Here is a 27,166-nt window from a genome sequence, read left to right as displayed (position 1 = left end):
GATAATTTATGCAACAAATGTCACCTATTTTCACTGTCCATAGACACATCAAAGAACTCTGGAATTTGTTCATGAATTCCATCAGTAGATAATACTTGGTCTGCAGTATAGTCTAACTGCTACTTGCAAATATTACAATATTATAATACAATAGAATATAAAACTGTTATTTCATGCTGCAATTTATGCCACAAAACTAATTAATTCAGCGCAAATTTCAAACTGTGCATTTGACCCTATCCACACTTCCTATAAGTCACCCAATCAGGGAACAGAAACAATGCACATCACACTGTAACTAACCGATGCATCACAAACTGCAAATTGCATTGTGTATTTAATACACATTTTGCCACTTGAGCATTTGCTCTTTCCAGGTATTCACTATAGCTGTATATGTGTATTGGCAGAAAGTTAACACAAAAAGGCCACATTTCTAATGAGCATTCATGGATAAAGTGTGGTCCTCATTTTATCAGTTCTGATACATCACCCTAGTACAGTGCTACATTAAGCACAATCCAGAGCAGGCGATCCCTTTCTTAATACACAGGAATTGCTTGTTCACGTCTGTCCTTCTTCCAGCCCAACCGTACTGACACTCCCCACTCCTCTGAGCCCGTACTACATGCAACTTCTGAACACACCAGAAGGGTTACAATTCATGGTTAGTTCAGGGTCTAAGGCAGCCCTGAGCCCTGGAACCAATATTCTGCCATTTTGTAGTTATTCACTTTAACTGGGAATGAGGTATATTCCCCTGGCTACTCCAGATGGAGCAGCACAGGGTGAAAGACTGTTGTTGGAAGGCCAGTGCCAAAGAGTTGTTAAGACCACAAAGAGGCACAGATTTTTCAGAGGATGTTCTGTCCAGTGAAAATAAATCTAGGCACCTGTACAAATTACAGAGCTATGCTGCTGACAGAAAAGCAGCTTCCAGCTTCACCTTGCATCACAGCTCAGGCATGGACTGCACCCACCAGCAGCACTGGTTTGGTCAGGCAACAGAAGATTTTGGTTGTCTTCCCATGACACAATGCTACACTTTTCATGGGGCTGATTTCTGGAGAGGCTTGGCACTGGTTTCATCAGTGACAGCAGGCAGATATGAAGTCATAGAGGGAAATCTTGAGAACCCAAGAAAGCAAATTTGAACTGGAGTTGGAACATGGCCAGGAAGGATGGCCTTGAAGGTGATGGATAAGGATACATGGTCACCTTTGCCATATCACCGCTCTGAAGCATTCCTATTCCATTTTCCAAGCCCTGCTGCTGAGTATGTATGGACTCAAATTGAGTCAGGTCAGTGACCCAATACCATCTGTCAGGATTTTAGTCTCCAGAATCAGTTTCATATAATTTTTTATATCTAAGAAGTCTCTAGCCCTTATGGTGGCTAAGTAAAGCTTGAAAACATGAGCCAAGTGTAACTGATGCAGTGATCTTTGCTTAAGTTGGGAAAGAGCCTGAAAAACTTTCTGAGAGAGTAGTGGAAGCATTCCCTAGTCATCTCGATGGGATGTTAACTGGGGATTCACAATGGGGTGACTAATTAATGCCAACATTAACTATTTCACTGCTGGTCCCAGCTTATAAGAAAAGACAGGGAGATTTATATGGTGAAGCTTTACACACCCTGCTGAGTACCATTTCATTTTAGTGGCAAAAGTTAGTTGTGGCTGGAAGATACATCTCCTTCTGACCCTGGGCACATGACAAAAATGATTTTGACTTTGGGTATGAAGCAGACATGTCAGCTAGAGAAGGAGCATGTGCTACCCTGCACCTTTAAATCCAAAACTCCCACAGAAAGTGACTGCCTAGAGCCAGCTCTAATTTGTTCTAAGCCATCATCCCTTCTACCAGCAGGCAGGGAATTATCATCTATTTATTTCGTACAATGTCACCGAATTGGTGACCACCCGCAAGGTGTCCACGATGATAAACGCTTGCTTTATATGTGGCGCTATTTTTGACAATGCTTGATAGCACACATCTATCAATTTGCCTAGAAGAGCCACCTAGTAGGATCATTATCTAACAGAATCCTTTTGTGGGAAGTCCAATGTCAGTGCATCTTGGGAAAGAGACCTTGCTGGGTACCATTTTTTGCTCATTATATTCCTGAAGATTAATAATATTTCAGATTTCCATTATAAATTTGGGCTGAACTTTGGAGTTTGATACCCAGAATGAAACCCATGGCAAGCAAAGGTTGGCGCATGCATACAAGAGCTACCCCAAAGCACGGCTTGCTGCTGCTCCCATCTGGCACAAGTCTGAACTGCTGTACTGAGGGCTGGGTGAGCTTTACACCTGACTTTCTGGGACTGGCTGCCTCAGGTGGGCGGATGGGGGGGTGAATTTTTCTGTGATGTTCTTGCTCTCCTAATGTGTAAGCACCTTGTGGGAACAAGGCAACACACTGCTGCTGCCTTGTTTCATGTTGGGTCACCTACACACTAGGGACTAGCACAGGCTCTATTTCTGCCCGACCTATTAGAGGAGAAACTTGTTTTAAAATTCCAATGGCTCAGGAAAGCCGCTTGGACCCTAAAAAGATGTGCTGGGCCCCAGCCACCTCATCTGCAGGTAAATAATGCCATCACTTTTCATGCTTGCTTGTTTCAGGGGATTGCCATGCTCCTCCCAGGAAAGAGCACAGCTCCCAGTTTTGGCAGATACCTCTGCGCACACCCGGCACCACCCCCATTCCAGGGAACTAGCTATGAGAAGTGGAGGTCTCCCAGTGCCTTCTACTTTAAAAGAAAAGCCTATAACCACAAACCAATAAACAAAGCCCTTGAAGGGTTTTTGTTTTGATTTTCAAGATGAGCGTTTGCAGAGCAGCTGTTCTGAGAATGTCTTCCTGGGCTCTCTGTGTGGGAAAGAGGCACCAGGCCTTTCCTCCTCCTCCTCTGGGAGGCGTTCCCTTCACATAGCCCAGTCCATATAATCACTGATGCCTATCCAGAGGAAAAACTCTCAGGTCTTGCAGTGGCAGCAACTGTATGTAACACACGGCTGATTTCAGTCTCATGGCAAACGCTCAACCACCTGTCAGTGATGCATGCAGATGCTTTTTCAACTTGACAGTCGGCATTTTGCTGCATAGCTTTTCATTTCCCACGGCTTAGTTCGAAAGGGCAATGCTGGCACTAGCCAGGTTGGCATGCAAAAAAACGCACACAAGCACAAAAACCCTAAGCCCCTTCCTTGTAACGTTCCAGTGATCCCTGCACTGAGCAGAAAAGGGCAGTTGTAATTATTTTGTTAAACAAAATGCATCTGCCATGTTATGTGCAAAGGGGCCAGAAATGTTGCTAGTAATTTACATGAGTGATAGAACAGCAGGAAAATGAACTACTTCTTATCCGTGTTCCAGAGAGCGAACAGCACAGGCAGCCTGGGGAAATGGACTCAGGTAATGAATGGGTTTAGCTATTGGCTGCCAGGTTGCTTTAATTCATGTCTGGTCTAATTAACTCTGGCTGACACCAGTTGCAAATGTAGTTGAATATTATCAGTATTCTTTGCTACAGGACAACAAAAACAGAGTCATTCTCAGAAGATACCAACCCAGCCCCAAGGGAGCCTGCAGCTAACACGCCCTCAGACCAAGTCTATCCCATGCTAGGGCCGAGAGGCCAGTACGAGTCACAAAACAACCCAAACAGAAACAAATTAAATAGGGACCCTAAAAATGCATCCATAAAATATTAGCTTACGTTCTGCAGGTCCTGCTTTGTCCCATTTTCCGGGGGTTAAAGTTTGCTATGGCTGTTTGTTGCTGCGGGTGTAAATGCTGCATTAATTCCTGTGCCAGCATGGATGCAACTGCCTTTCATCGCACAGAAACGTATAGCAAGATTTCAGGGACGCGGCTTCGAGGATTAGGACTTGCTATGTTCAGCTGAAAAAAGCAGCATTGCTACTCCCAGGGATCAGTGCCAGTTTTAAAGTCCAATACCTCAGGCGCCACTAGAGCTGGGAATGAATGCAGGATTCCATCACTGGAGAGCTGGGAAGGCAGGCTAGGGGGCTAAGGCATTCGTTTTTGTCTAAGGTAAGTTATGAGACGACAGACCATAAATTCAAGTCATTCCAATTAGCATCTTGTTTCTTCCCATCACCTGATTTTAATATCTGCTATCTCAAAAGCTACTAGCGCTAGAAACCAATGCTTTCTACGAACTGGGAGCTAGTGAACCCAATGTTAGAAAGCTCAAAGGTAAGTGTCAGAGGAAGTGGAAACTGTCTCACAGCCTTAACAATAGTGTATCCAGTGGGGCTGCATGATTCAGTACAGAGCAAAGCAGGAACAAACTCTGCCTTCATTTAAAGTTTGATTTGTGCTCCTAATCTTTGTCATTTCTAACGGGCTCCTCTCCATCGCACCTTGGGTCAAAGCAAGTACTTAGTTAAATGACAATCAAGGTCCAAAAGCACCATGCCATCCACACCTTGTAGTTTGTTCTGGCTTCAGGGTATATTCTGCAAGGGCCATGATTGGGAAAAGGCTTGCACACAGCTGTCTTGTACTTTTGAGTTCTGTCCTTCCACCAAAAGTGCCATGAACATTTGATCAGCAATAGCAGTACTGCAGCTCACTGGTGGGCCACAGAGACTGATGATTCTAAAGTAATTAGGCACAAACCAAAGTAGGTAGAACCCTGCGCGGATTCATCCGCGCTGATCCACGATCTGCAAACGTGGTCTGCGGATAGCTGCAGCTTTGCAGGACTCTAAAAGTAGGGCCTTGAAGACTAGGACCAGGATGTTGAATTAAGTCCAGGATTTGATAGGGAGCCAGTGTAGAGGGCAGAGGAATAAGGGAAATGTTTGATCTGTGCTGGACAAATTTGCTTTTACATGGAAAAGCACTGAAAGAGGATGAAAAACATTCTTAATGCAGGTTTTTGGCTTTGATTTCTGTCTTCCAGACTGCAGTATTTACAAAGCAATTAGATTCTAAGCCAACATGATCATTTTCATATTTACATGTCAGTGGAATTCAGCAAAGGTAGTAAAGCTGAGACAAAGCCCTGAGGCTTAATAATTTGCAGAGTGCCACCTGCAGTTAGGATTTAGAGAAGGCTGCCAAAACCACCAAGGTGTTAAATAACTGAGCTCCTTTAGGGTATGTCTAAACTGCAATCTGAGGTGTGACTGCAGCTGAGGTAAGTATACATGTGCTAGCATGGCTAGAAATGAAAACAGTGGCACAGGCTTCTCCACAGGCTGTACAAAACCTGCCCTGGACACTGCCTGTGGACTCACATTGCTAGCGGATACCATCGTATCCATGTGGCTATTTTTAGCGTGATAGCAGATTAAAGCTAGCACAGGTATGCCTACCCTACACTACGCTCATACCTTCACCTGAAGGGTAGATGTATCCCAACTGCATGCAGCCAGTGCTTGCACTACGCGCGGACATGCTTAGCTACTTTCTAACCATAATCATACTTTGTATTAAAATATTCTTCACTGTGGGCTGAAACTAGAGAGGCTGTGAATTGCTGGCTACCAGCAGAGAGAAACAGTGCTTTCCATGAAGTGCTATCATTTTCTAATCTTTGAGGCCAGGTTATTCTTACTGGGGCAGGGAGTGTGTGTGTGTGGTTGTTTCAGAAGTAGCAATCCTTCCATATAAATATATGGGCTAGAAAGTGATGTTTACATGTTTAAAAGGACTATTGTCCACCTGAAACACAAAAAAATCACATTTCTGCCTACATTTTTGCAACTGCTATTGGCTCAAGTAACATTACCTAATGGGGGAGGCAAAATATTTTTCCTATTTTTTCCAGCTTGCTGATGTTATGCAGCGGGTTAGCTATTTTTACCTTCCTTTTGTGCAGATTTTTCAGTCTCCTGAAAAATGAAAAAAAGTTAGGAATTTCAAGTTGATGGCATCCCTTGAATCCAACTGCCTCGCAAAGCTGCATAGAAAGTATGATGTGCAGGATGAACAAAGACGCCGGGTAAACTGTCCCATTCAAGACAGGGATGTGGCTCCTAAATTCTGATAATTTCCCCTCCAGACCCTTGCAGTATGGTGATCACCATTAAGAGTTACAAAAAAGTCCAGCCTTTCTTCCAAACCCTGCAGGTTGTCAGATAACGCAAACAGACCTCTAGCGTCTTTCCCTGTGTGTTAAAATAGCCTGTAACTCTGCCACTCTAACAGTTCAAAATTTCCTCAGCTTTGAAAATGTTTGCCATTCTAGGTTCTCTGAAGTTGAAGGAATTTTGGAAAGTTACAGAATGGCAGAGTTACAATTTCATTTTTCCTTTTGCAACTCAACTTTTCCACAGTTGGAGGATTTGAAAAGTTACAGGAGATAAAGGATAACTGAAAAGAAATAAGTGAACAGACAAACCCTAGACAGTCATTGTATTGCAGTCAGTGGAGGAAAAAAAGCAAAGGGTGGTCTGGAAAGGGAAAAAACAAAAGTTTGAAATTTAAATTCAAATAAAATCTAAATGAAAATTTTCCTACAAAAAAGTTCAAATGAACTTTCTTCCCATGATTTCCCCCCCCAGGTAGTCCCATTCCCTTTCTAGACAAGAGGATGATAGTTACCTTTTGTAATGCACATTGAGAATCACAGCCAAGCGCTCTGTACTAAGTGTCATTGGAATTATGTGGTGGGACAGAATCGGAAGAGGGCACGTAGTTTACTGTTAAGAACTGCCTTAGTTTATATAATGTTAAGTACACTATAGAAAAACAGATATTACAGGAAAAGAGGTTGACAAGCCATTATTCCTATAGTTCTGGAATGAAGCACAGAACAGAAGCCCAGACAATTCGGGGCTCATGTTCCACTTTGGGTGTTAACTCTTATTGCAAAGTTCAACTTTCTGAACTTTTATTCTGGCTTCTTAAAGTTACTCTTCAGAACTCTGCAAACGATGTGTAAAGACACAGAACAGATGTTGTTGTTGTTCCAGGCCAGGTTTCATTCAAATAATTCCTACACAGAGGTTATGAAGTGCTTCTGGCTTTTTCCATCACAGAGATGCTGGAGAAGAGAAAGGTGCTGGACACTGACCATTCTAATGCATCAGTGCTGTCCATGCACTATTAAGCGAAGCAGGAATTTTCTAAAACAGTAAAAGAATGAATATGTAACTAATTTTATTCCATCTATAAACAGTATTTATTATGTAAAACTTTTTTGGTTCATGAAAAGAATGCAGGGAACATCCCAGTGGAGACCCAGACATAGTGGAACTTGGCTCTGCCACATCCCCATCTCTTCCCTAGGAGCTAGTGCAGGAAGCAGTCCCCCTGTGCAGAGGGAGTTCTCCACTGGCTGTCTCCAACCACTCTAAAGGGACTTGCACCAGTAAGTGTATGTGCCTTAGAGGATTGGAGGTCTAGATGATTGTTTTTGTAGATAGAAGCTTTAAAATTCAGTAAAATTATGGGTTTAAGAACACACCAGTGTATTCATTTCTTTAAAAACAACAGTAGGATGTACAATAAAAGACTTCAAGTACATTGTTCACTGTAAACTGGAAAGAAGGATCGAAAGTTCAGTGGCTGCTGTGAGAAGAACAAAACAAAGGATTCGTTGTACCCCTATCACCTGTGGCAGCTTCATTAGCTGGTCTGCAACAAAATGTTCTTGTAGCACCCCCCTGTTAATTACTTGTAATTGAGGTTCATATTCCAGCTCTTAGAATACAACTAACTAGCGCCTTTCAACGACGACATCAACAAACAGAAGACTTGCCTGGTAATAAGTGCAATGAGCAGCTCCACCACTTTTGCTCCAAAACCAGATACAATTTTTGTCAATCACACCTGTAATCCAATAGGTCCCACTGCTTTGATCTTCTGCAGATTGCAGGGCAGCTGTATCCTCTCATACACTCAGGAGGATCCAAGGCCAAGGTGTAGCTAGCTATCTTGAAACAGGAAACTAAGTACTTTTTTCTGTACAAAAAAAAGTCAACCTATTCTAATCACATTATATATTACAGGCTGAAAATCTGTTCCTAACTTCTACCGTGTAACAGAAAGGTAAAACAATAGAGTAAGAATTCAGGTTGTAGTCCTAAAATTGATGATCCAGATTTACAAAGAAAGTCAATATCCCTGAAATTTCATCTTTGGGTGTTCGTGCTGTTGCATGCTTGTGCAAGACGAACCTAAAAAGGAGAAAGATTAACAAATAGCACTTGTAAAGAACACATGCTGCCATATCCTAAAGTAGGGGTGGGCAAACTACGGCCCAGGGGCCGCATCCAGCCCTCCAGACGTTTTAATCCGGTCCTCGAGCTACCTCTGGGGAGCAGGGTCTGGGGCTTGCCCTACTCCGGTACTCCAGCCGGGGGCTTGCCCCGCTCCATGTGGCTCTTGGAAGCAGTGGCATGTCCCTCCTCTGGCTCTTACGTGTAGGGGCAGCCAGCCTCTGCCCCAAGCGCTGCCCCTGCAGCTTCCATTGGACGGGAACTGCGGCCAATGAGAGCTGCAGGGGCGGCACCTGCGGATGGAGCAGCATGCAGAGCTGCTTGGCCACGCCTCCACATAGAAGCTGGATGGGGGACATGCTGCTGCTTCTGGGATCTGGCTTGAGGTAAGTCCTGCCAGGAGCCTACACCCCTGACCCCCTCCCGCGCCCCAACCCCCTGCCCCAGCCCTGAAACCCCTCCTGCCCTCGAAGCCCTGGGTGCCAGCCCAGAGCACCCTCCTGCACCCCCAACCCCTCATCCCCACCCCATAGTTCACACCCCCAGCTGGAGCCCTCACCCCCTCCTGAACCCCAACCCATAATTTTGTGAGCATTCATGGCCCACCATACAATTTCCATACCCAGATGTGGCCCTCGGGCCAAAAAGTTTGCCCACCCCCATCTTAAAGCCACCTACACTGGAAAAAAAGGAGGGCATGTTCACCCTTGAATTAAATCCTAAGCACTACCAGTAGCTCTCTCCCACTAATGAAAGCACTGTTTGTATACAGCCCAGCTGAGTGTAAGCCCCAAGTCTGTGTATTTTCCTGATTAGCGGAACAGACCCACATTGTGTAAAACCATATTTTCTGGGTGCGCCAAGATCCAGGCAGACACAAGAGGAAAAGAATTTAAGAAGAAAGATGACAGACAGAATCTAATGGATACTGACAGCCCATTAACTTAGCTACAGGAACAATGACAATGCTAGGCACCACAGCAGACCAGTTTCAATTCATAGCCAAGTATATATCGACTTACTGATAGCTTCTTCATAATTCCCAGGGCCTCTGGATTGAGATGACTCAAATTCCTTTTGGTCAGCTCACTGGCTGCTAAACGAATGCTCTGTACAGAAAAGACCACATGTCTCAGTTACTGTTCAACTGTGTCAGACTGGTACATGTGAGTTTGTAAGTGAAATCAGTGAAAGAGCCAAACAAGATTGAAGCATCTGGATTATATATTAGAAAGATTGATAGACCACTATATTTATGAGCAGGGAACCATGTACTGCTTTTATAGCAAGTGATGGACCCACTTCGTGGGAACAGCATAAGGTTACTGATAAAACAGGACTAGTTACAAATAGAGACCACAGACTCATCTCACACCTTTGCTGTATTGTACCATGGCACATATTGCTATCAACCATTATTTTAAATCGCATTTGGTGCACTTCAAAACCCGCTAAAATATTTCTCTACATTTTTAATAACTTTCTGCTTTACCTCTCCTCCTCCGACAGGAACTGTAATGATGACATCGTTGCTGTTAGCAAGAGGGCTGCCGTTTGCAGAGACTATGTAAACATGTTCACGTGCTGCAGGCGTGCGTAGACCTGGTGTCTTGAAAAGCCTGAAAGACATTCCCAAGTTATTGATGAATAATTTATTCCAGCCAATTAAAATGATCAGAAGTACATTTCATGAGATTCTCCCCAACTAGAGATTTCAAACATCTCATTTTCAAGGGAAACAGAAGGTTGGAGAAAAATATGTAACTTGAAGCGCAAAACCAATAGAGCTTGACAGAAACCAACTGTACTGACAAAAAAACTCTGATTAAACTAGGACATGATTTATCTTATCTTCTTTTTTCTAGTTATGACCTCCATCTACCCTCTTCTGTGGGACTACAGGCTTCTGGCTCTTAGTCAATCAAAACTCTGAGGCCAAAACCTAAGGCTATTAAGTGATGTGTTGTAGTCATCTTAATATTCCATATTTTACACGGAAAGAGCTAATTCGGAGAAGACATTTGACATATTTAGGCCAACATTTCAAAAGCAGACTCTGGCTTTATGTGCATAGCTCCAGATATCCTGAGCCCAATCTTCAGACATGATGAGCTCCCACAGCTCCCACTGACTACAGCTTTACTTGCGAACAATAAGCACTTCTAAAAATCAGGCCCAAGGGGTTTAAAAAAACGAAAGCACCCAACCCTAAAAACTAAAGCACTTTCTTTTGAAATGTTAAATCCCTATCATATCTCTCCCTTAGTCATCTCTTTTCTAATCTGAACGGTCCCAGGTTTTTTTATCTGTCCTCATATGGAAGCTGTTCCTTAGCCCTAATCATTTTTGTTGCCCTTCTCTGTACCTTTTCTGATTCTAATATATCTTTTTTGAGATGGGGTGACTGGTACTGCACGCAGTATTCAAGGTGTGGATGTACCATGGATTTGTACAGTAGCATTATATTTTCTGTCTATCCCTTTTCTAATGGTTCTTAACATTGATAGCTTTTTTGACTGCCACTGCACATTAAGCAGACGTTTTCAGAGAACTATCCGTGATGACTCCAAGATCTTTCCTGAGTGGAACAGTTAATCAGACCCTACCATTTTGTATATATAGTTGGTGTCACGGGTCCACTTGCCATTGGGGTACTTCCTTGTGGCCCCATCTGGGTATTAGTTCCACTAAGGTCTGATGCCGCCGTCCCCTTCCCCCCGAATGGTGGCTCACACTGCATCCCCCCTCACTCTACAGGACATGTAGTGCTCCCTCTTCATGATTCAGCCCTTAGCCAGGTCATTATGTAGTCCTCCCATTCCAGGGTATCAAAGTCCCACTGGATCAGCTGTCCTTGTCTTTTCCAGACAGTCTTCCCATCCAAGGCCAGGCCCTGTGCCATTTTCCCAGTGGCTGGAAGGGGAACCCCAGCCCACACACTATTCTGGGTTCCAGTCCAGGGACCCTATGTCCAGCAATTATGGTCTGCTTGCTCCCTGTTGCTCTTTCTCTGGACTTCTTTCCACTTCTTTGCTCTATCTTCTGGCTCCCCCTGCTCTGAGTTTACCAACCCAAACTTCCTCCTCCCAGGGAGTGACTGCAGACTACTTCTGCAGCTCCCTTGTGTTCTCAGCTTGCTGGCTTTATATGAACTCAGCCTGCCCCTGCCCAGCTGGGCTCCATCTTCACTTAGTGCTTGTCCATCAAGCTTGTCCCAGGTGCAGACTACAAGGTTAATTGACCTAATTTAACCTGCTCTGCCTTGTGTGGCATGGACACCCCATCACAGCTGAGACTATGTTTTCCAATGTGCATTACTTTGCACTTATCAACTCTAAATTTCATCTACAATTTTGATGCCTGGTCACCCAGTTTTGTGAGATCCCTTTGCAATTGTTCACAGTCCCCTTTGAACTTAACTATTAAGTAATTCTGTAGCATCTGCAAATTTTACCACCTCGTTGTTCACCCCCTTTTGCAGATCATTTATGAATATGTTGAACAGCACTGGTCCCAGTATACATCATTGAAGGATCCTGCTATTTACCTCCCTCCACTGTGAAAACTGACCATTTATTCCTGCCCTTTGTTTCCTATCTTTTAACCAGTTACTGACTCATGAGAGGATCTTCCTTCTTATCCCATGACTGCTTACTTTGCTTAAGAGCCTTTGGTATGGGATCTTGTCAAAGTCCAAGTACACTAAATCCACTGGATCGCCCATGTCCACGTGCTTGTGACCACCCGCCTTAAAGAATTCTAATAGATTGGTGAAGCATGATTTCCCTTTACAAAGGCCATGTTGACTCTTTCCCAACATATCTGATCATTGTTCTTTACTATAGTTTCAACCAATTTGCCTGTTACTGAAGTTAGGCTTACCTGCCTGTAATTGCCAGGATTGCCCCGGGGCCTTTTTAAAAACTCGGTGTTATATTAGCTATCCCCCTCTCATCAAGTACAGAGGCTGATTTAAGCAATAGGTTACATACCACAGGTAGTAATTTTGCACACATCAGATGCACATGTTTGAAAAATGGGAAAAGGAGAGGGAGAAGGGACAGTGTGGAGACGGTTCGAACAAATAGACTACAATTTTGCTGATTGCACAGTACAAGGCTGAGCACAGTAAGCCATGCACAAATGAATACGGAATCATGAAGTCTCAAATTCTAATCCTGGCTCCGCTGGTGACACTCTACTAATAGTAGTCAAATAATCGCACTTCTCTACCTCAGTTATTTCATCCTTAATATTTCAGGGTTGTGAGGGTTAGTCAATATTTCTACAGCACTTTGAATGCGTGAAGTGTTATATTATGGCTCTTAGAAAATGCATCAGATATGAACAGCCACTGCCATGGGGCAGAATGGTAACAAGCTGATCTATATTGCAACTGTTCTGTCTTATCTCATGCAAGACTAATGGCAAGACACACTAGATGCCTTGACACCTGGCAAATGCTGATATTTAATAGAGACATTTTGCAGGATACTATAAATACACAATTACGTGGCTTTGCTAATTAATGGACACTCACCTGGAATCAAACTTAGGGGTGACAGTGGAGGTCCTTCCCCATGTGCAGGCATCAGGGACTCGGCCAAGGGCTGGAGTGACAAAATTATTTTTGCTTGACCTGCTCAAAGAGAGTGGCTGTGATAAGATGATGCCCTTTAAAAGATCGACTTAGCAGTTGTTTCTCAGTTCTGACCATCTGTTTTATTAGTTAGAAAAGCTGAGAACAATGTGAGGGTATTTGGAAACTAGAGGTTTCTCTTGATTTCAGGTAATGCTTCTTGACTTGGCTGCAAAGACTGCAGTTTTATGACAGCTTGATTCAGTGTAAAACCCCACACGCCCCCAAAGAGAATAGCTGGTGAGTCACCTCACCCTACTATGAGACTGGAGACTGCCCTCTGTAGAACTCCTTCATTTACCCCTACCATACCTTTGTTAGCTCCTCCAGAACAGTATGCCTTGTCAGCCAGATCACTCCCTCCTCCATCCTTCCACCCCAACCTTGGCTACTTTGGCAATATCATTTCTGGTCTCCCCTTTCCATCCCCACACTGAAGAAGAGGGATTCACATCACTTCAGACTCTTACCTTTTACTAATGCGTTTCACTCTCGCTGATGGAGCTCTTCTGCTCTTCGAAACTAGCAGTTTTTTCGTTGATGTCTTCACCTGGAACACACAGAACTCAGTGAATTATTTACTGTTTCTTGATCAAACTACAGCTCACCTCCAGTTCTGAAGAAGTGTTCCCATAACTGAACTAACACTGGTAACAGGACTTGAAGAACAAGACTCAGTGTTCCCCTGCTCAGATGATCAAAATTGTGGAAAACCTTTCCCTTTTGAGTCTTGGCTTTATCATAGCCTAGAGCTGAGCTGGGGAAGACACAGGGATTTGTGCAGAATTCTTTTCCATAGATATCAAAGTTCCAGTAGTTAATTAGAGCAGTCTTGGGTAAAGAGACTCCTGCTCCTAGAACATGAGGGAAGTTTAACATACAATTTAAGAGAAAAGGGATATGAAATGTTTCTTTACACTTTCAGCAGTGGTTGGATTCTACCTTATAACAGCATCTATCTAAGGCACTCACATATCACGTGGACTCTGATCTCATGACAAACAGAATTCAGGCTATGAAGCAAAGGGGGAAACTACAATTTCTCAATGAAGGTTTGGAGAGACACAAAATATATTAAAATATATATTAAGTCCCCTGACAGTTTGTGGTTTTACACATTTTCCCCTTTTAAAAGAAATTCTCTCCCCAATGTGTGGTCTTTCACACAGAAACAAACTAGGAAAATTGACTTTACAGTACAGAGGGAAAACAGTGAAAGAGACTACACAGAGAACTTTTTCAAATGCACAGGAAAACAAAATGAGAAATATCTCTCTTCCCATTATAGTCATCTTGGATATTACAAATAGAATAGATAAGATTTTCAGATGATCATGTGATTTAAGTTGCATCAGAAGAGAAATACACATATTCTTCTGCAAAATAAAACTAGTTGTAAAGTTATATTTTACAAATGTAAAATAAAAAGATTATATAAACCTATAATGCTGATTAAAACGAGCAGCTAGCCTATGGCAAGCAAGCCTGTAAGCATCACCTCGATCAACAGTCAACTCACTTCCTACCTGGGCCATCACCACAATAGATCAGTTATTTACCTTTCCTGTTTTGGGATTAACATTTGCATGTTCTGGCTCTGATTCTTCAAGGGCTTTGTTGTCCTGTTTCCTCTTCTTAGCTACAGGGAGCAAACTAAGTTCTGTTTCTTCTTCAATGGCATCGATATCCTGTTTGGATTTTTCAGCTAGAAGGAGAAAATAGTGTCCAAATTGAAACAAATTAGAAACATATTAAATTATCCACGAACAGGTAGGGTGAAAAGAAAACAGTTGTGAAGTTTGTTTGGCAAAAAAGTTATTGAACTAGTAGTTATATACTTATATAGAGATAAAGTAGGATTTTATAAGGAAAGGGGTTTTATGGAAGGCATAAACAAATGTGAACAACACTTCTATAAGATTTAGCAAATCTAAGTTAACATACTCCAGATGTAACATCACATAGACTGAAGCAACAATTGTTTCTTTGAAACCTATTTAGGCCATTTAATGAGAGTTGGAAGATAGTTAACAAGATCCATAAGGAACGAAAAAACATTCCGCTATTGATTGCACCCAGAACATTCAGCAATGCTTGTAAACAAACTGACCTTTCTTGACAATTCTGAAAGGCGTCTGGATAACTTCTGCTGTAAGTTTGTTTATTTCTGATAGTTCCAAATCTGCCTAAAACCAAAAGCAATCAGAATACCATGTGTATTATTAGTAAAGAACTAACTCATTCCTAACTGCCTGCAAACAGCAGTGTAAACTCATCATTACTTTACAATAAAAATGCTTCTATGCTGCTTTGCACTTTGCTGTGTTCACACCTCCCCAGTATTTTAGAAATGGTAACAGCCTGCAGGACCTGCGTAGCATTTAGCACTGAAGGGCTTTATTCAACAACTACAGCTATTCCCAACCCCCAAACATTTCAATCCAATCCCAACGTAGCAGTTTTCTGGTTTACAAAGAAATGCATATTCTCTGGTGAGTGAGGCAGGGCAAGATAACAGTAAGGAAATATTGTTTAATTGATAGTCTGTTTAGTATCACTGGTAGGCAAGCCAAGATTTCATTGCAGAAAAATGGCTTCTTATAAGAAGACTGCTACAATTGAAAACGTTCAGCTATCTGGGCCATGAGAGAAAGGATGTCAGGACACTTGCTATTTAAAAATCAAAGGCAGACACCCACCATCAACTGCCGAGACACAGTTTGAATTACAAGGTCAATTTCTGAAACTCGAGAAGCCTCTGAGTAAGACAAGCAAAGAGGTAGTTACAGAATTCAGGAACAAGTCTTCCAGTTACCAAGTGCTTCAAACTCTGGGCTTCTCTACACTTGAAACGCTGCAGCTGAGCCATGTAGAGCTTCAGAGTAGACACTCACTACAGCAAAGGGAGGGGTTTTCCAATCAGCATAGTTAATCCATGTCTCTAAGGCAGTAACTAGGTGGTGGAAAAATTCTTCCATCAACCAAGGGTTGTTTATACTGGGGCTTAGGTCAGCTTAACTATGTGGCTCAGGGGTGTGGATTTTTCACATCCCATAGTGATGTAGCTGAGCTGACTTAACTTTTGAGTGTAGACCTGGCCTCAGTAAAGATTCTGGAGAAGTCTGTGTTAGGTGGCAGCCATAACAACTAAGTGAGTTTCAATAGTCATTAAAATGCACTGCATGGGAGACTGGATATGTATCTTGGAGAAAGGAGTGTCAAGATTTATCATAAACCAAATAATTGAAGGAGAAGGCTAGCACTTTGGACAGACAGGAGAGACTACAAACATTACATGTCTTATTTATTCCTTTCACTAAGTGCTGTGCTAAGACTCTTAAAATGATACAATGGTTTAAATAAAGATTGGGTTCCTAAAAACATTATACAGTAGTACCAGAAAAGAAGTTTCTATTTGACTTAGGAGCTACACTAGATGTATGTTACCTACCGTTGCTGCTTCTTCTAGGGCCTTTTTACTTCCTCCTTTAGCTGGAGACAGAACATTTTTTTATCAATGTACAACCAGAGTAATTTATGCAATATTAAAGTTTTAATACTTGGGTAGAATTAAACAATAAACATCTAAACAAATAGCATTTCTTGGCAGTTAATGCCCAGCTTAAGATAAAGAAACTAGTGGGAAAGCAGGATTTATCGTAAACAGAAAATCTGTGGTTGTCTATGAATGGATAGGATATTCAATTTGCCTCTTCTTGTTCCCAAAGATTTTTTTTAAACACATGATTTTGCACCCAGTTAACCCAGTGCCACACCTCGTGTCTCATGTGCCAGTGAGTTTAAAACATCCAAAGGAAAAACATTTGAAGCCTTATTTTGAATTAGCACTTTCATACAAATAAAATTATCCAATATACTGACTTTAAATGTGATGTGTTACAAAAGAAATAATTTAAGGTCATTATAGATAGCAATGTAAATAGTAATTACGTTTCTGAAAATCATGCAACTAGGATATGTCACTAAACAGAGTCCACTAGCTGGATGAATATGACTTATAAACTCACTTATAGCTCTACATTTAGTACATTTTTGAACTATTTTGTCAATACATATTGGAGTGGATGGACCATACCAAAGTAGTCAAGCCAGTTCATTTCTCTCAGTGCTAGAGGAAGTCTGAGGTTTTCTATGTTATAAAGATTATCCAATTCCTTGAGAAGATTTTGCCCATTTGTTTGTAGCTGATCAATTCTCGTTTGGACTAAAAGAAAAAAAGAAGGATTTTGATTGATTACTACATAGAACACAAATGTTATTCAGGGATTTATATATCAGGGCTAGAATTTATATTTCTCTGAATATCAGCAAAAATCTACTCCCTTGTGAACACACTTTTCTGATCAAATCTATTTCATTCTTCCCAAATGAGCCTTTTTGAGCACTTATATTTTCATTTGCTGTGAGCCAATGGTAGAAAATTAACTGAACTGTATAAAGGTACAGGCGAGTCTCATCTTACGCTGGGGTTACATTCCGCTGTCAGCGCGTAAAGCAAAAATTGCGTATAGTCAAAATTACATTGAGTGTAATGGCGAGCGGAATCGCCTGCACTACAGGTACAGTATTTAAACACTCCCTACGCTAACACAGGAACAAATCAACATACCCTTAGAACCCCAGGGTTATTCTATCTACTACCCAAGATCCACAAACCTGGAAATCCTGGACGCCCCATCATCTCTGGAATTGGCACACTCACTGAAGGACTATCCGGATATGTGGACTCTCTGCTCAGACCCTATGCCACCAGCACTCCCAGCTATCTCCGTGACACCACTGATTTCGTGAGAAAACTACAATGCATTGGTGATCTCCCAGAAAACACCATCCTAGCCACCACGGATGTGGAGGCTCTCTACACAAACATCCCACACACAGATGGAATACAAGCTGTCAGGAACAATATCCCTGATGATAACACAGCACAACTTGTTGCTGAGCTCTGACTTTATCCTCACGCATAATTATTTCAAATTTGGTGACAATATATGCCTCCAAAACAGTGGCACCACCATGGACACCCGCATGGCCCCACAATATGCCAACATTTTTATGGCTGACCTAGAACAACGCTTCCTCAGCTCTCGTTCACTCACGCTCCTTTCTCTACCTACGCTACATTGGTGACATCTTCATCATCTGGACCCATGGGAAGGAGACTCTGGAAGAATTCCACCACGATTTCAACAGCTTCCACCCACCATCAACCTCAGCCTGGACCAATCTACACGGGAGGTCCACTTCCTAGACACCACAGTACAAATAAGTGATGGTCACGTTAACACCACCCTATACCGAAAACCCACCGACCGCTATGCCTACCTTCATGCCTCCAGCTTCCACCCCGGACACACCACACAATCCATCATCTACAGCCAAGCGCTGAGGTACAACCGGATCTGCTCCAACCCCTCAGACAGAGACCAACACCTACAAGATCTTCACCAAGCATTCTCAAAACTACGATATCCGCACAAGGAAATAAGGAAACAAATCAACAGAGCTAGACGTATGCCCAGAAGCCTCCTGCTACAAGACAAGCCCAAGAAAGAAACCAACAGAACTCCACTGGCCATCACCTACAGTCCTCAGCTTAAACCTCTCCAACGCATCATCAGTGATCTACAACCCATCCTGGACAATGATCCCTCGCTTTCACAGACCTTGAGAGGCAGGCCAGTCCTCGCCCCACAGACAACCCGTCAACCTTAAGCGTATTCTCACCAGCAACCACACACCGCACCATAACAACTCTAACTCAGAAACCAATCCATGCAACAAACCTCAATGCCAACTCTGCCCACATATCTACACCAGCAACACCATCACAGGACCTAACCAGATCAGCTACATCATCACCGGTTCATTCACCTGCACGTCCACCAATGTTATATATGCCATCATGTGCAAGCAATGCCCCTCTGCTATGTATATTGGCCAAACTACGTAAAAGGATAAATGGACACAAGTCAGATATCAGGAATGGCAATATACAAAAACCTGTAGAACACTTCAACCTCCCTGGCCACACAATTGCAGATGTTAAGGTAGCCATCTTACAGCAAAAATACTTCAGGACCAGACTCCAAAGAGAAACTGATGAGCTTCAGTTCATTTGCAAATTTGACACCATCAGATCAGGATTAAACAAAGACTGTGAATGGCTAGCCAACTACAAAAGCAGTTCTGCACAGACCAAGACACATTAACTCAAAGCAGCACCAGACACTGCCAGAACAACAGATGCAAAACCTGTAGACATATCTCCACTGCTGCGGTGATGAACACCCCTTACAACACACCTCTCAAAATCCATGGCTTCTACACATGCCTATCACAACACATGGTATATCTCAGCCAGTGCACTAAATGTACCTTTGTAACAACTATGTGGGCGAAACTAGGCAATCACTATGCTTTTGAATGAACTCACACAGAAAAATGATAAAAGACAAAAATACCACATCACTCTATGTCTGACTTCTCAGTCCTCATCCTCAAAGGAAACCTGTGCAACACCTTCAAAAGACGAGCCTGGGAACTTAAATTCATAACTTTGCTAGATACTAAAAATCATGACCTGAATACACACACACTGGATTTATGGTTTATTACAACAATCTATAACCCACTAAACCTCCCCCCAATAACTGGAAAGATATTAACGGGCCACTTCACATTGAATGGTCCCTTGAAATATATATTAACTACTTATGATGAACAATCTGTTCTACCTTGTATTTAGCTGTGACACCGAGCGTACATTTCCCAGATCTGAAGAGCTCTACGTAAGCACGCAAGCCTGCTTCTCACCAACAGAAGTTGGTTCAATAAGAGATATTACCTCACGTACCATGTCTCTCTAAATATCCGATTGACAAGCACCCAATATTAATATTTGACAGCTGCCAGTGACCTCTGAAAAGAGTTCCTATGTCCTATTTTAGTTTAGTTCCTAGTAGACTCGCATCAACATTGCAGCATACTCATCACAACTAGCCCTCAGGAAAGGGCAAGGATGGCATGAGCATCAAGGATTAAACCACCTTCTCATATCCCTCAAAGTCATCCTTCTGGATCAAAGCTATGGCTTTTGTGCTGTACCTGTCCTGCCTGTACAGGACTTCAGTGTCCTGAGGTGTCAGTCTCCAGGGTTGTCAAGACAATAACTTTCACCAGCATTAAATTAACCTGGAAAACAACTCAGGACCCTGAAGCCTTTGTAGAAAACAAGTTTTATGAATGAATGCAATGGTTACCTTCACGGTCAAAGTCCTTTAAAAATGCAGCGAGCTTTTTCTTCTTCACATTGTTTTTGCTGGTTCCATTGGCTGTTTTCTTCCTGGATGGTGCCATGGTGTTGGATGGAGCTCTGCGGCAGAACGGAAACAGTTGGTTGGGTTCATACAAGAAGGGGACACTTGCCAGTCAGAGACAAGAGGCCCCTAGTCTTCTGAGATGCTGGGAACTACTGCTGCTCTAGCCCTATTGAAAACCAGGGCTCCCGAGACTATTGCAAGCCACAGCAGAGAGCCTGCATTGGTGTCCCACACAGGGGAGTGGTTCCCCAGCACCATGGCCAGGCAGCAGATGCACCACTGGTGGCCTGGGGCTGAAAGCCTGGCAGGGGCTTGTCTGAACATAGGGCTGATCCTGATCTGCTCCAGCGGTGGGGGCTCTGGGGTGGTGAAGCTAAACAGGCCCACAGCGAAGTGAGGACGGGTCAGGACAAGCCCCGGCCCGCCCCAATCCGCATCACCTCTCTCTGGAGTAGACCAAGCCGGCTGGGAACCACCTGCCCAGCGCCCTACCTGGGCACTTGTGACCCCTTTTCACACAGTCACCTCTGAGTGTGACCCTTACGAATTAAAAAGGGGAGGGGGTCATGCCATTGGGGCATGGAGCTGGCAGCTCGCGATCCCTGTGCTCGGGGAGGGCTGGGGCGGAGGGACAACGGCTGGGGGGCGAAAACGTGACCGAAGGGAGAAGGGGGCGTCTGCATGTCCCGCCCAAGCGGACCCCTCTGTGTCCCCCCAAACAGCCCCCCTCCGCCCCGAGTGGGCCCCACCCCTGCGCCCCCTCCAGCGCCCTCCCATTCAAACAGCCCCCCTCTGCCCCGAGGGAGCCCCAGCTCTGCGCCCCCTCCCCCCCGCCCAAACAGCCCCCATCTCCCCCCTCCCCCCAGCGGGCCCCTCCGCGCCCCCTCCCCCGAAACAGCCCCCCCCGCCCCGAGGGAGCCCCAGCTCTGCGCCCCCTCCCCCCCGCCCAAACAGCCCCCATCTCCCCCCTCCCCCCAGCGGGCCCCTCCGCGCCCCCTCCCCCGAAACAGCCCCCCCCGCCCCGAGGGGGCCCCAGCTCTGCGCCCCCTCCCCCCCGCCCCCATCTCCTCCGAGCGGCCCCCTCCCGGGCCCCCTCCCGGCCGCGACCGCCGGCGCCCCGGGGCCCCTCGCCACTCACCAGCTCGCTCCTGGCGGCCCCAGCGCGCGCGCGAGCCCCAACAACTACATTCAAACCCGAACGCCCAATCAGCGACGCGGCGGGACGGCGCACAAACGCGCACGCGCTCCCTCCGCCAATAGAAAACGGAGCACGAGAGAGAACTACAATTCCCAGCATGCCCTGGGGGAGGCAGGTGACTTCCGCCTCGCGCGAGAGCCTGTCGCTGGGGGAGCCGGTCTCGCTTCCGGTCTGAGGGGCTACGCTGCCCAGGGCTACCGTTGTCTAGGGCTCAGGTAAGGGAGAGCCCTGGGGTTAGCCTGACCCCCCCTCAACCTCTCCCCTGGGGCCCTGCTCCCCTCCCCCCCCGGGGCCCCCTATGGAGACACTCCTCTGGGGCCCTGCTCCCCTCCCCCCATGGGCCCCCCCTATGGAGACACTCCTCTGGGGCCCTGCTCCCCTCCCCCCATGGGCCCCCCCTATGGAGATACTCCTCTGGGGCCCTGCTCCCCTCCCCCCATGGGCCCCCCCTATGGAGATACTCCTCTGGGGCCCTGCTCCCCTCCCCCCATGGGCCCCCCCTATGGAGACACTCCTCTGGGGCCCTGCTCCCCTCCCCCCCCCGGGGCCCCCCCTATGGAGATACTCCTCTGGGGCCCTGCTCCCCTCCCCCCATGGGCCCCCCCTATGGAGACACTCCTCTGGGGCCCTGCTCCCCTCCCCCCCCCGGGGCCCCCCCTATGGAGATACTCCTCTGGGGCCCTGCTCCCCTCCCCCCATGGGCCCCCCCTATGGAGACACTCCTCTGGGGCCCTGCTCCCCTCCCCCCCCCGGGGCCCCCTATGGAGACACTCCTCTGGGGCCCTGCTCCCCTCCCCCCCCCGGGGCCCCCTATGGAGACACTCCTCTGGGGCCCTGCTCCCCTCCCCCCCCCGGGGCCCCCTATGGAGACACTCCTCTGGGGCCCTGCTCCCCTCCCCCCATGGGCCCCCCCCATGGAGACACTCCTCTGGGGCCCTGCTCCCCTCCCCCATGGGCCCCCCCCATGGAGACACTCCTCTGGGGCCCTGCTCCCCTCCCCCCATGGGCCCCCCCCATGGAGACACTCCTCTGGGGCCCTGCTCCCCTCCCCCCATGGGCCCCCCATGGAGACACTCCTCTGGGGCCCTGCTCCCCTCCCCCCCGGGGGGGGTACCTCAGCCATAGAGTCTCTGTACCTGTCTGTGCTTATTGCAGGTTTCTGTGTGGTTCCCATCACCAGAGCCTCTCTCTTTCTGCAGCTCCAGGTCTGCCTATAAGAGGATGTCAGAGCACTCAGCCATCCTGGTCCTTCATCAGTCCCTGCAAAAGTGCTTCCAGGCCATACAGCAGCAGCAAGAGGCTTGGCAGACGGCGCTGACCGACTGTAAGCCTCTCCTGAGCTCCCTCAGCAATCTGGCAGAGCAGATGCAGGCCTGCCAGAAGGTCACATTTGCACATACACCACTGCGAGACTTCCCGGATCTGGAAGAGCAGTTAAAGTATAAGCAGCACTGTGCAGCAGAGACCCTGCTGGAGGAACTGGGGGGCAAAGTGTAAGAGGCTGTTGTGTCAAGACCCTGAAAGTTGTGAGCATTAGGAAAGCTTTGGCAAACGTGCTGAGAGAGGTGGGATTCCCCTTCTGGCCTGTTTGCAGAATTCACATCCGAAGGAGAGGTGATAATGTTAACCTAAGCATCACATTTCTGTCTGGAAATGTTGTACCTCTTGTTCTAACAATAAGTAAAATCATAACAAGTGAAAGTGATGAGCAAAAAAAATTTCCCCTGCCTTTCAGTTTGTTTACTTTGACTTTACATGGTGGGCCAGATTCTCAGCTGGTGTCAATCAGTGTAGCCCCATTGAGTTCTGTTGGACCTTTGTTGATTTACAATAGCTAAGAATCTGGCTGAGTATTGTTAAATATTCATTTTCACCCTTTGTCCTCGTTTTGTGTCAGTCTTTCTCACAGAATCTTGGAAGTTTGTGTGGGATGAGCATTTTAAAAAAGGAGGAATATGTAATTGTAAAACCACAAGAATTATCAGGGGTCTCAGCCATGTGTAATACTTAATAGTTTAGAGAAGTTAATAGTACTCATTAGATTTTAAGTTACAATGTCTCTTTAAATTATGTAATTTGTTCACGCTTTCAGAAGCATGCTCTATGTGATCAGTTATGTAGCCACACAGGTTTGCCTTTTCCTCGCATGAGTTCCCTAGTTCCAGTTCAGGTTACATGTACTGCATATTGTTCAACTTACCAAACTGTCACTGCAGAGTGAAGCACTTTTTTTTTTTTTTTTAAAGCAAGTACTTAGACTTGTCCATGTAATTCATTTTGGGGTACAAAGTAAATGAGGCCACCCTTTGGAAAACGCAGCCCTGAGTATTACTCTCTGTTTTCGCAGAGCTGACTTGCAGAAAGTGCGGGATGTAGTTAGTGGCTACGTGGGCACTGTTTTCCAACTCTATGAGCAGCATGCAGATGTGCTAGGTTTTGAGGCTTTGGTGCAGCGTACTGCTCTTATCCCCTCGCTGGCTGACATGTTGGAATGGCTGCATGATATTGAGAGATATTACCGACATGTGTATCCTTCACTAGAAGAGCTAAAAGTTTGTAGCTCAAACAGGGTCAAGGAGGTTGTTGTCTTGATTCACGTCAACAGAACTGGATTGACCTTTCTTTATTTGTGAGTTGTCATCAGCTGGTGACCAGTAAGGTCACAATAAAACCTCACCAAGGATCTTGATGGACAGCTCTGTCAAATTGCTCTTGCCCCCACCTTCAGGAGTCAGTCTCCTGGCCCTGCTGTTTGGCCAAGGGAAATGAGACTAATAGGGGAAATTTTTAATAAGTGAATTTCCCAAAGAATTTAGAAAATACAGTCCATAGAGGGCAAAGAAGCTTAGAGACTTGGGGTGACTATCGTTAGTGTGTTTTGACAAGGAACAACAATTCACGCTCTCTCAGCATGTCCTGGTGGGAGGGGGAGTTGGACTGCAGGGCTACAATGGGGCACTACTCTCTCTTTTGAGCTCATAATTTCCTAAGAAGTCAGCTTGCTTATGTTTCCTTCTCTCCCCGACCTCCCACTGGCCCCACATTTCAATCCTTACCTTCCAGAAAGATACCTGGAGAGTAAACTCCTCCTCCTCCAAATCAGATATGAGAACTTGCCAGACATGCAAACCCTGCCGCAGTCCTGGGAGAGGATTTTGGAGCACAATAGCCGAAACATGGTTCAAGGTATTTTCATAACAACTCTTAAACATCTTAATGTGAGCTTAGTGCTATTGAAAGGGGCTGGTGTGGTGGCCCTGGAGACTGAAGGCCACTGTTTATCACCTGAACCTATACTGTACTGGGTTTGTTTCTTCTGGAAAAGAGAAGACAGTTTTCAAGTACGTAAAAGACTTTTACAAGGAGGAGGGAAAAAAATTGTTTTTCTTCACCTCTGAGGACAGGACAAGAAGCAATGGGCTTAAACTGCAGCAAGGGAGGTTTAGTTTGGACATTAGGAAAAACTTCCCAACTGTCAGGGTGGTTAAGTGCTGGAATAAATTGCCTAGGGAGGTTGTGGAATCTCCATCGGGGATTTTTAAGAGCAGGTTGGACAAACACCCGTCAGGGATGGTCTAGATAATACTTAGTCCTGCCATGAGTGCAGGGGCCTGGGCTAGAGACCGCTCGAGGACTCACAGGGCTGGGAGGGACCATGCAGCCACAACAATGTCTATCACCTAGTACTGGTATTTCGGGATACCATTTGTTCTATGGACATCTATCCTCTGGGAGCTGGACTGAGACCCACCGAACAATCACTGTGTGGTAACAACTTGGTCACTGCAAACCTGGGGCCTTTGAATAGAGGCAAAAGGTTCAGTATCCCATTGACCAGTCCTCCTAAGATATTGTGTTGGTGGTGGGTTACTCACCGTTGGTCCTTGGTAATAAGCGAGGAAGTTCTGTGTGTGTGTGATAAAAATAACACTTAGCGCAACATTAATGGCTTCTTTTCTTTCCTCCCAACTTAGACACTCTTCTGAAGGTCTCCTTTCTGGAGACTCTGTGAGGGGCTCTATTGCTAACCAGCTTGCAGAGAGAAAACACCAGAGGATTTGTATGGAATGATTAGTTTTGGGTGCCCAGGATAATACCTGTTCAGGATACCCGTGAAGAAGCTGGATTTGCTGAATGAGCTAGCCCAGTGCAGGGGTTTCCCTGGCTCTCTGCTATGAGCTAAGTGGTCTGTTAAAAGTCAAACAAGCCTGGCACCCAGTGTGAGTGGCCCTGCTGCTTCCTTGGCTTATGAAAGTGGACTTGATGGAGCAGCTGAAACAGTGGCTGGGTTCATAAACTGAAGTTAAGTGGAAAGTGACAGATGTGGACTTTCTTCTTTAGCTCGGGGAGAGCTGCCAGCAGCAGCACTTGTGGACTTTTTGTATGCTAAAGGAAATATATTTTTTTAATAAAAAATGTGAGTATTTGTGGTTAATTGCACATTGCAGTTATTCCTCAGGTAGCTAAATAAATGTTGGAGCAAAAACCTTCACTTAAAAATATTCCTTGTGTGATACTCACCTACTATCATTACATGTAACACTAAAGATTGCTACAGCATGAAGTCTAAAGAGAAACTTCTGATTGCTGACAAATGCAAAAAAGAAGCAATCCATCTGTTCAGTTTCATTGTTTCCTTTTCTACTTGGGTGGGGCCTTCACCCACCAAGGCCAAAGAAAAACCTGTTTTCAAAAGGTGATTATGAAGCTGAAATACTGGCAGATGCCGCTGTAGTTGCGGAAACTACATTTAATAATTTCCGAATTTACTAGATTTCAAACTGCTGGCCGCAAGTAGAACAGATAATAGATACAAGTCCTTAAGTAGAGAATTCTAGCTCACTTCTCTAGCAAGGGCTGGCATTTTACTGCTGCTCTCTGTCCCATGAGGTAAAGTGATTAATATTTAAAAGTAAGATACTTCTCTGTTACAGGGCATACAGTGATAAGCAATTCAAATTGGCTTTATACCCCAGCCAGGCAGCTGTAAGACAAGCTTCCTGTCAGTGCTGCTCTGAGCAAGCTCCCCCTGATTTTAACATTTGCCTTTGGCGGGGTGCAGGTTCCTTACGTGTAGAACCTTGGGCTTCTGCAGGGTAGAGATTATCCAGTTTGCTGTGCTTCTGGGTCTCCCAGCAACGTTAGCAGGAGCTGTGGGCAGTGTAAATCCATTTAGCTGTAGTCTGATGGTTTTGGAACGTAGTCTTTACTGAGAACACCAAAGTCATTTCACTTAAGATGGATTTGACCTCTGTCCTAGAGGTGGAAGGTGAGGGCTTGTCCATGCTACGTGCACCAGTGGCGAAAATAAAATGGCCAAGCATCCTACTGTAAAAGTTTAACATTTTCATCTTCTTCCACAAGGGGGTGGTATTGCCATTCTTTTGCTAATTAAGTAGTTTTGCAGGGGATGGTGCCAGGAAAAGGAAGGAGGGGCTTTGCACTATGTAAAAGGGAGAAAGTTGACTATTGTGGCATCGCTTACAACCTCTCCAGTCCCCACCAGGAAGGTGCTGGTAACAAAGTGCTGCCCTTTGCTATATAGCTCTCCCTTTTCCTGCTGGGGGGGGTTGATTTGATGGAGATTTTGAAAGCAGTATGTAGACCGATGTCCTCCAGGCTAAAAGTACCCACCCCTGATGCTTGGGGCAGGCATGTGCTGAATAGGGAATGGAAGACTTAATTCTACACCTTTCTAAAAGCACATGGCACAGGATACTGAGAGACTTGTTCCCTATGTTTCTCTGCAGCCTAGAGAACAAGGGTGGGTGCCTTAAG

General features: G+C 45.2%; 2 protein-coding genes across 3 annotated transcripts; one reads left to right on the top strand and one right to left on the bottom strand.

Moving 5' to 3' along the window:
• Positions 1 to 6,703: 6,703 nt before the first annotated feature.
• On the bottom strand, positions 6,704 to 21,402 carry CDCA8 (cell division cycle associated 8). Its single transcript, XM_054011856.1, has 11 exons — positions 21,329 to 21,402; positions 20,131 to 20,243; positions 16,944 to 17,072; positions 16,299 to 16,339; positions 14,958 to 15,033; positions 14,407 to 14,552; positions 13,318 to 13,397; positions 12,749 to 12,847; positions 9,701 to 9,827; positions 9,231 to 9,317; positions 6,704 to 8,166 (listed from the first exon to the last, which is right to left on the bottom strand). Exons 2-11 carry the CDS (start codon positions 20,225 to 20,227, stop codon positions 8,122 to 8,124), a joined length of 927 nt encoding a protein of 308 aa, XP_053867831.1. The 5' UTR covers positions 20,228 to 20,243; positions 21,329 to 21,402; the 3' UTR covers positions 6,704 to 8,121.
• Positions 21,403 to 21,525: 123 nt separating this feature from the next.
• Positions 21,526 to 25,818, top strand: C22H1orf109 (chromosome 22 C1orf109 homolog). 2 transcript variants are annotated; one of them, XM_054011792.1, is made up of 5 exons: positions 21,526 to 21,603; positions 22,588 to 22,881; positions 23,736 to 23,915; positions 24,456 to 24,574; positions 25,363 to 25,818. In XM_054011792.1, the coding sequence occupies exons 2-5, from the start codon at positions 22,610 to 22,612 to the stop codon at positions 25,398 to 25,400; spliced, it is 609 nt and encodes a 202-aa protein (XP_053867767.1). In that variant the 5' UTR covers positions 21,526 to 21,603; positions 22,588 to 22,609; the 3' UTR covers positions 25,401 to 25,818. The 2 variants fall into 2 exon arrangements, with proteins under 2 accessions (XP_053867767.1, XP_053867768.1); XM_054011793.1 differs by having other exon boundaries at positions 21,545 to 21,603; positions 22,544 to 22,881.
• Positions 25,819 to 27,166: the final 1,348 nt, after the last annotated feature.

The sequence above is a fragment of the Malaclemys terrapin genome, chromosome 22 (assembly GCF_027887155.1).
Source record: "Malaclemys terrapin pileata isolate rMalTer1 chromosome 22, rMalTer1.hap1, whole genome shotgun sequence".
NCBI lineage: Eukaryota > Metazoa > Chordata > Testudines > Emydidae > Malaclemys > Malaclemys terrapin.
This window is presented reverse-complemented; position numbering and strand designations above follow the sequence as displayed.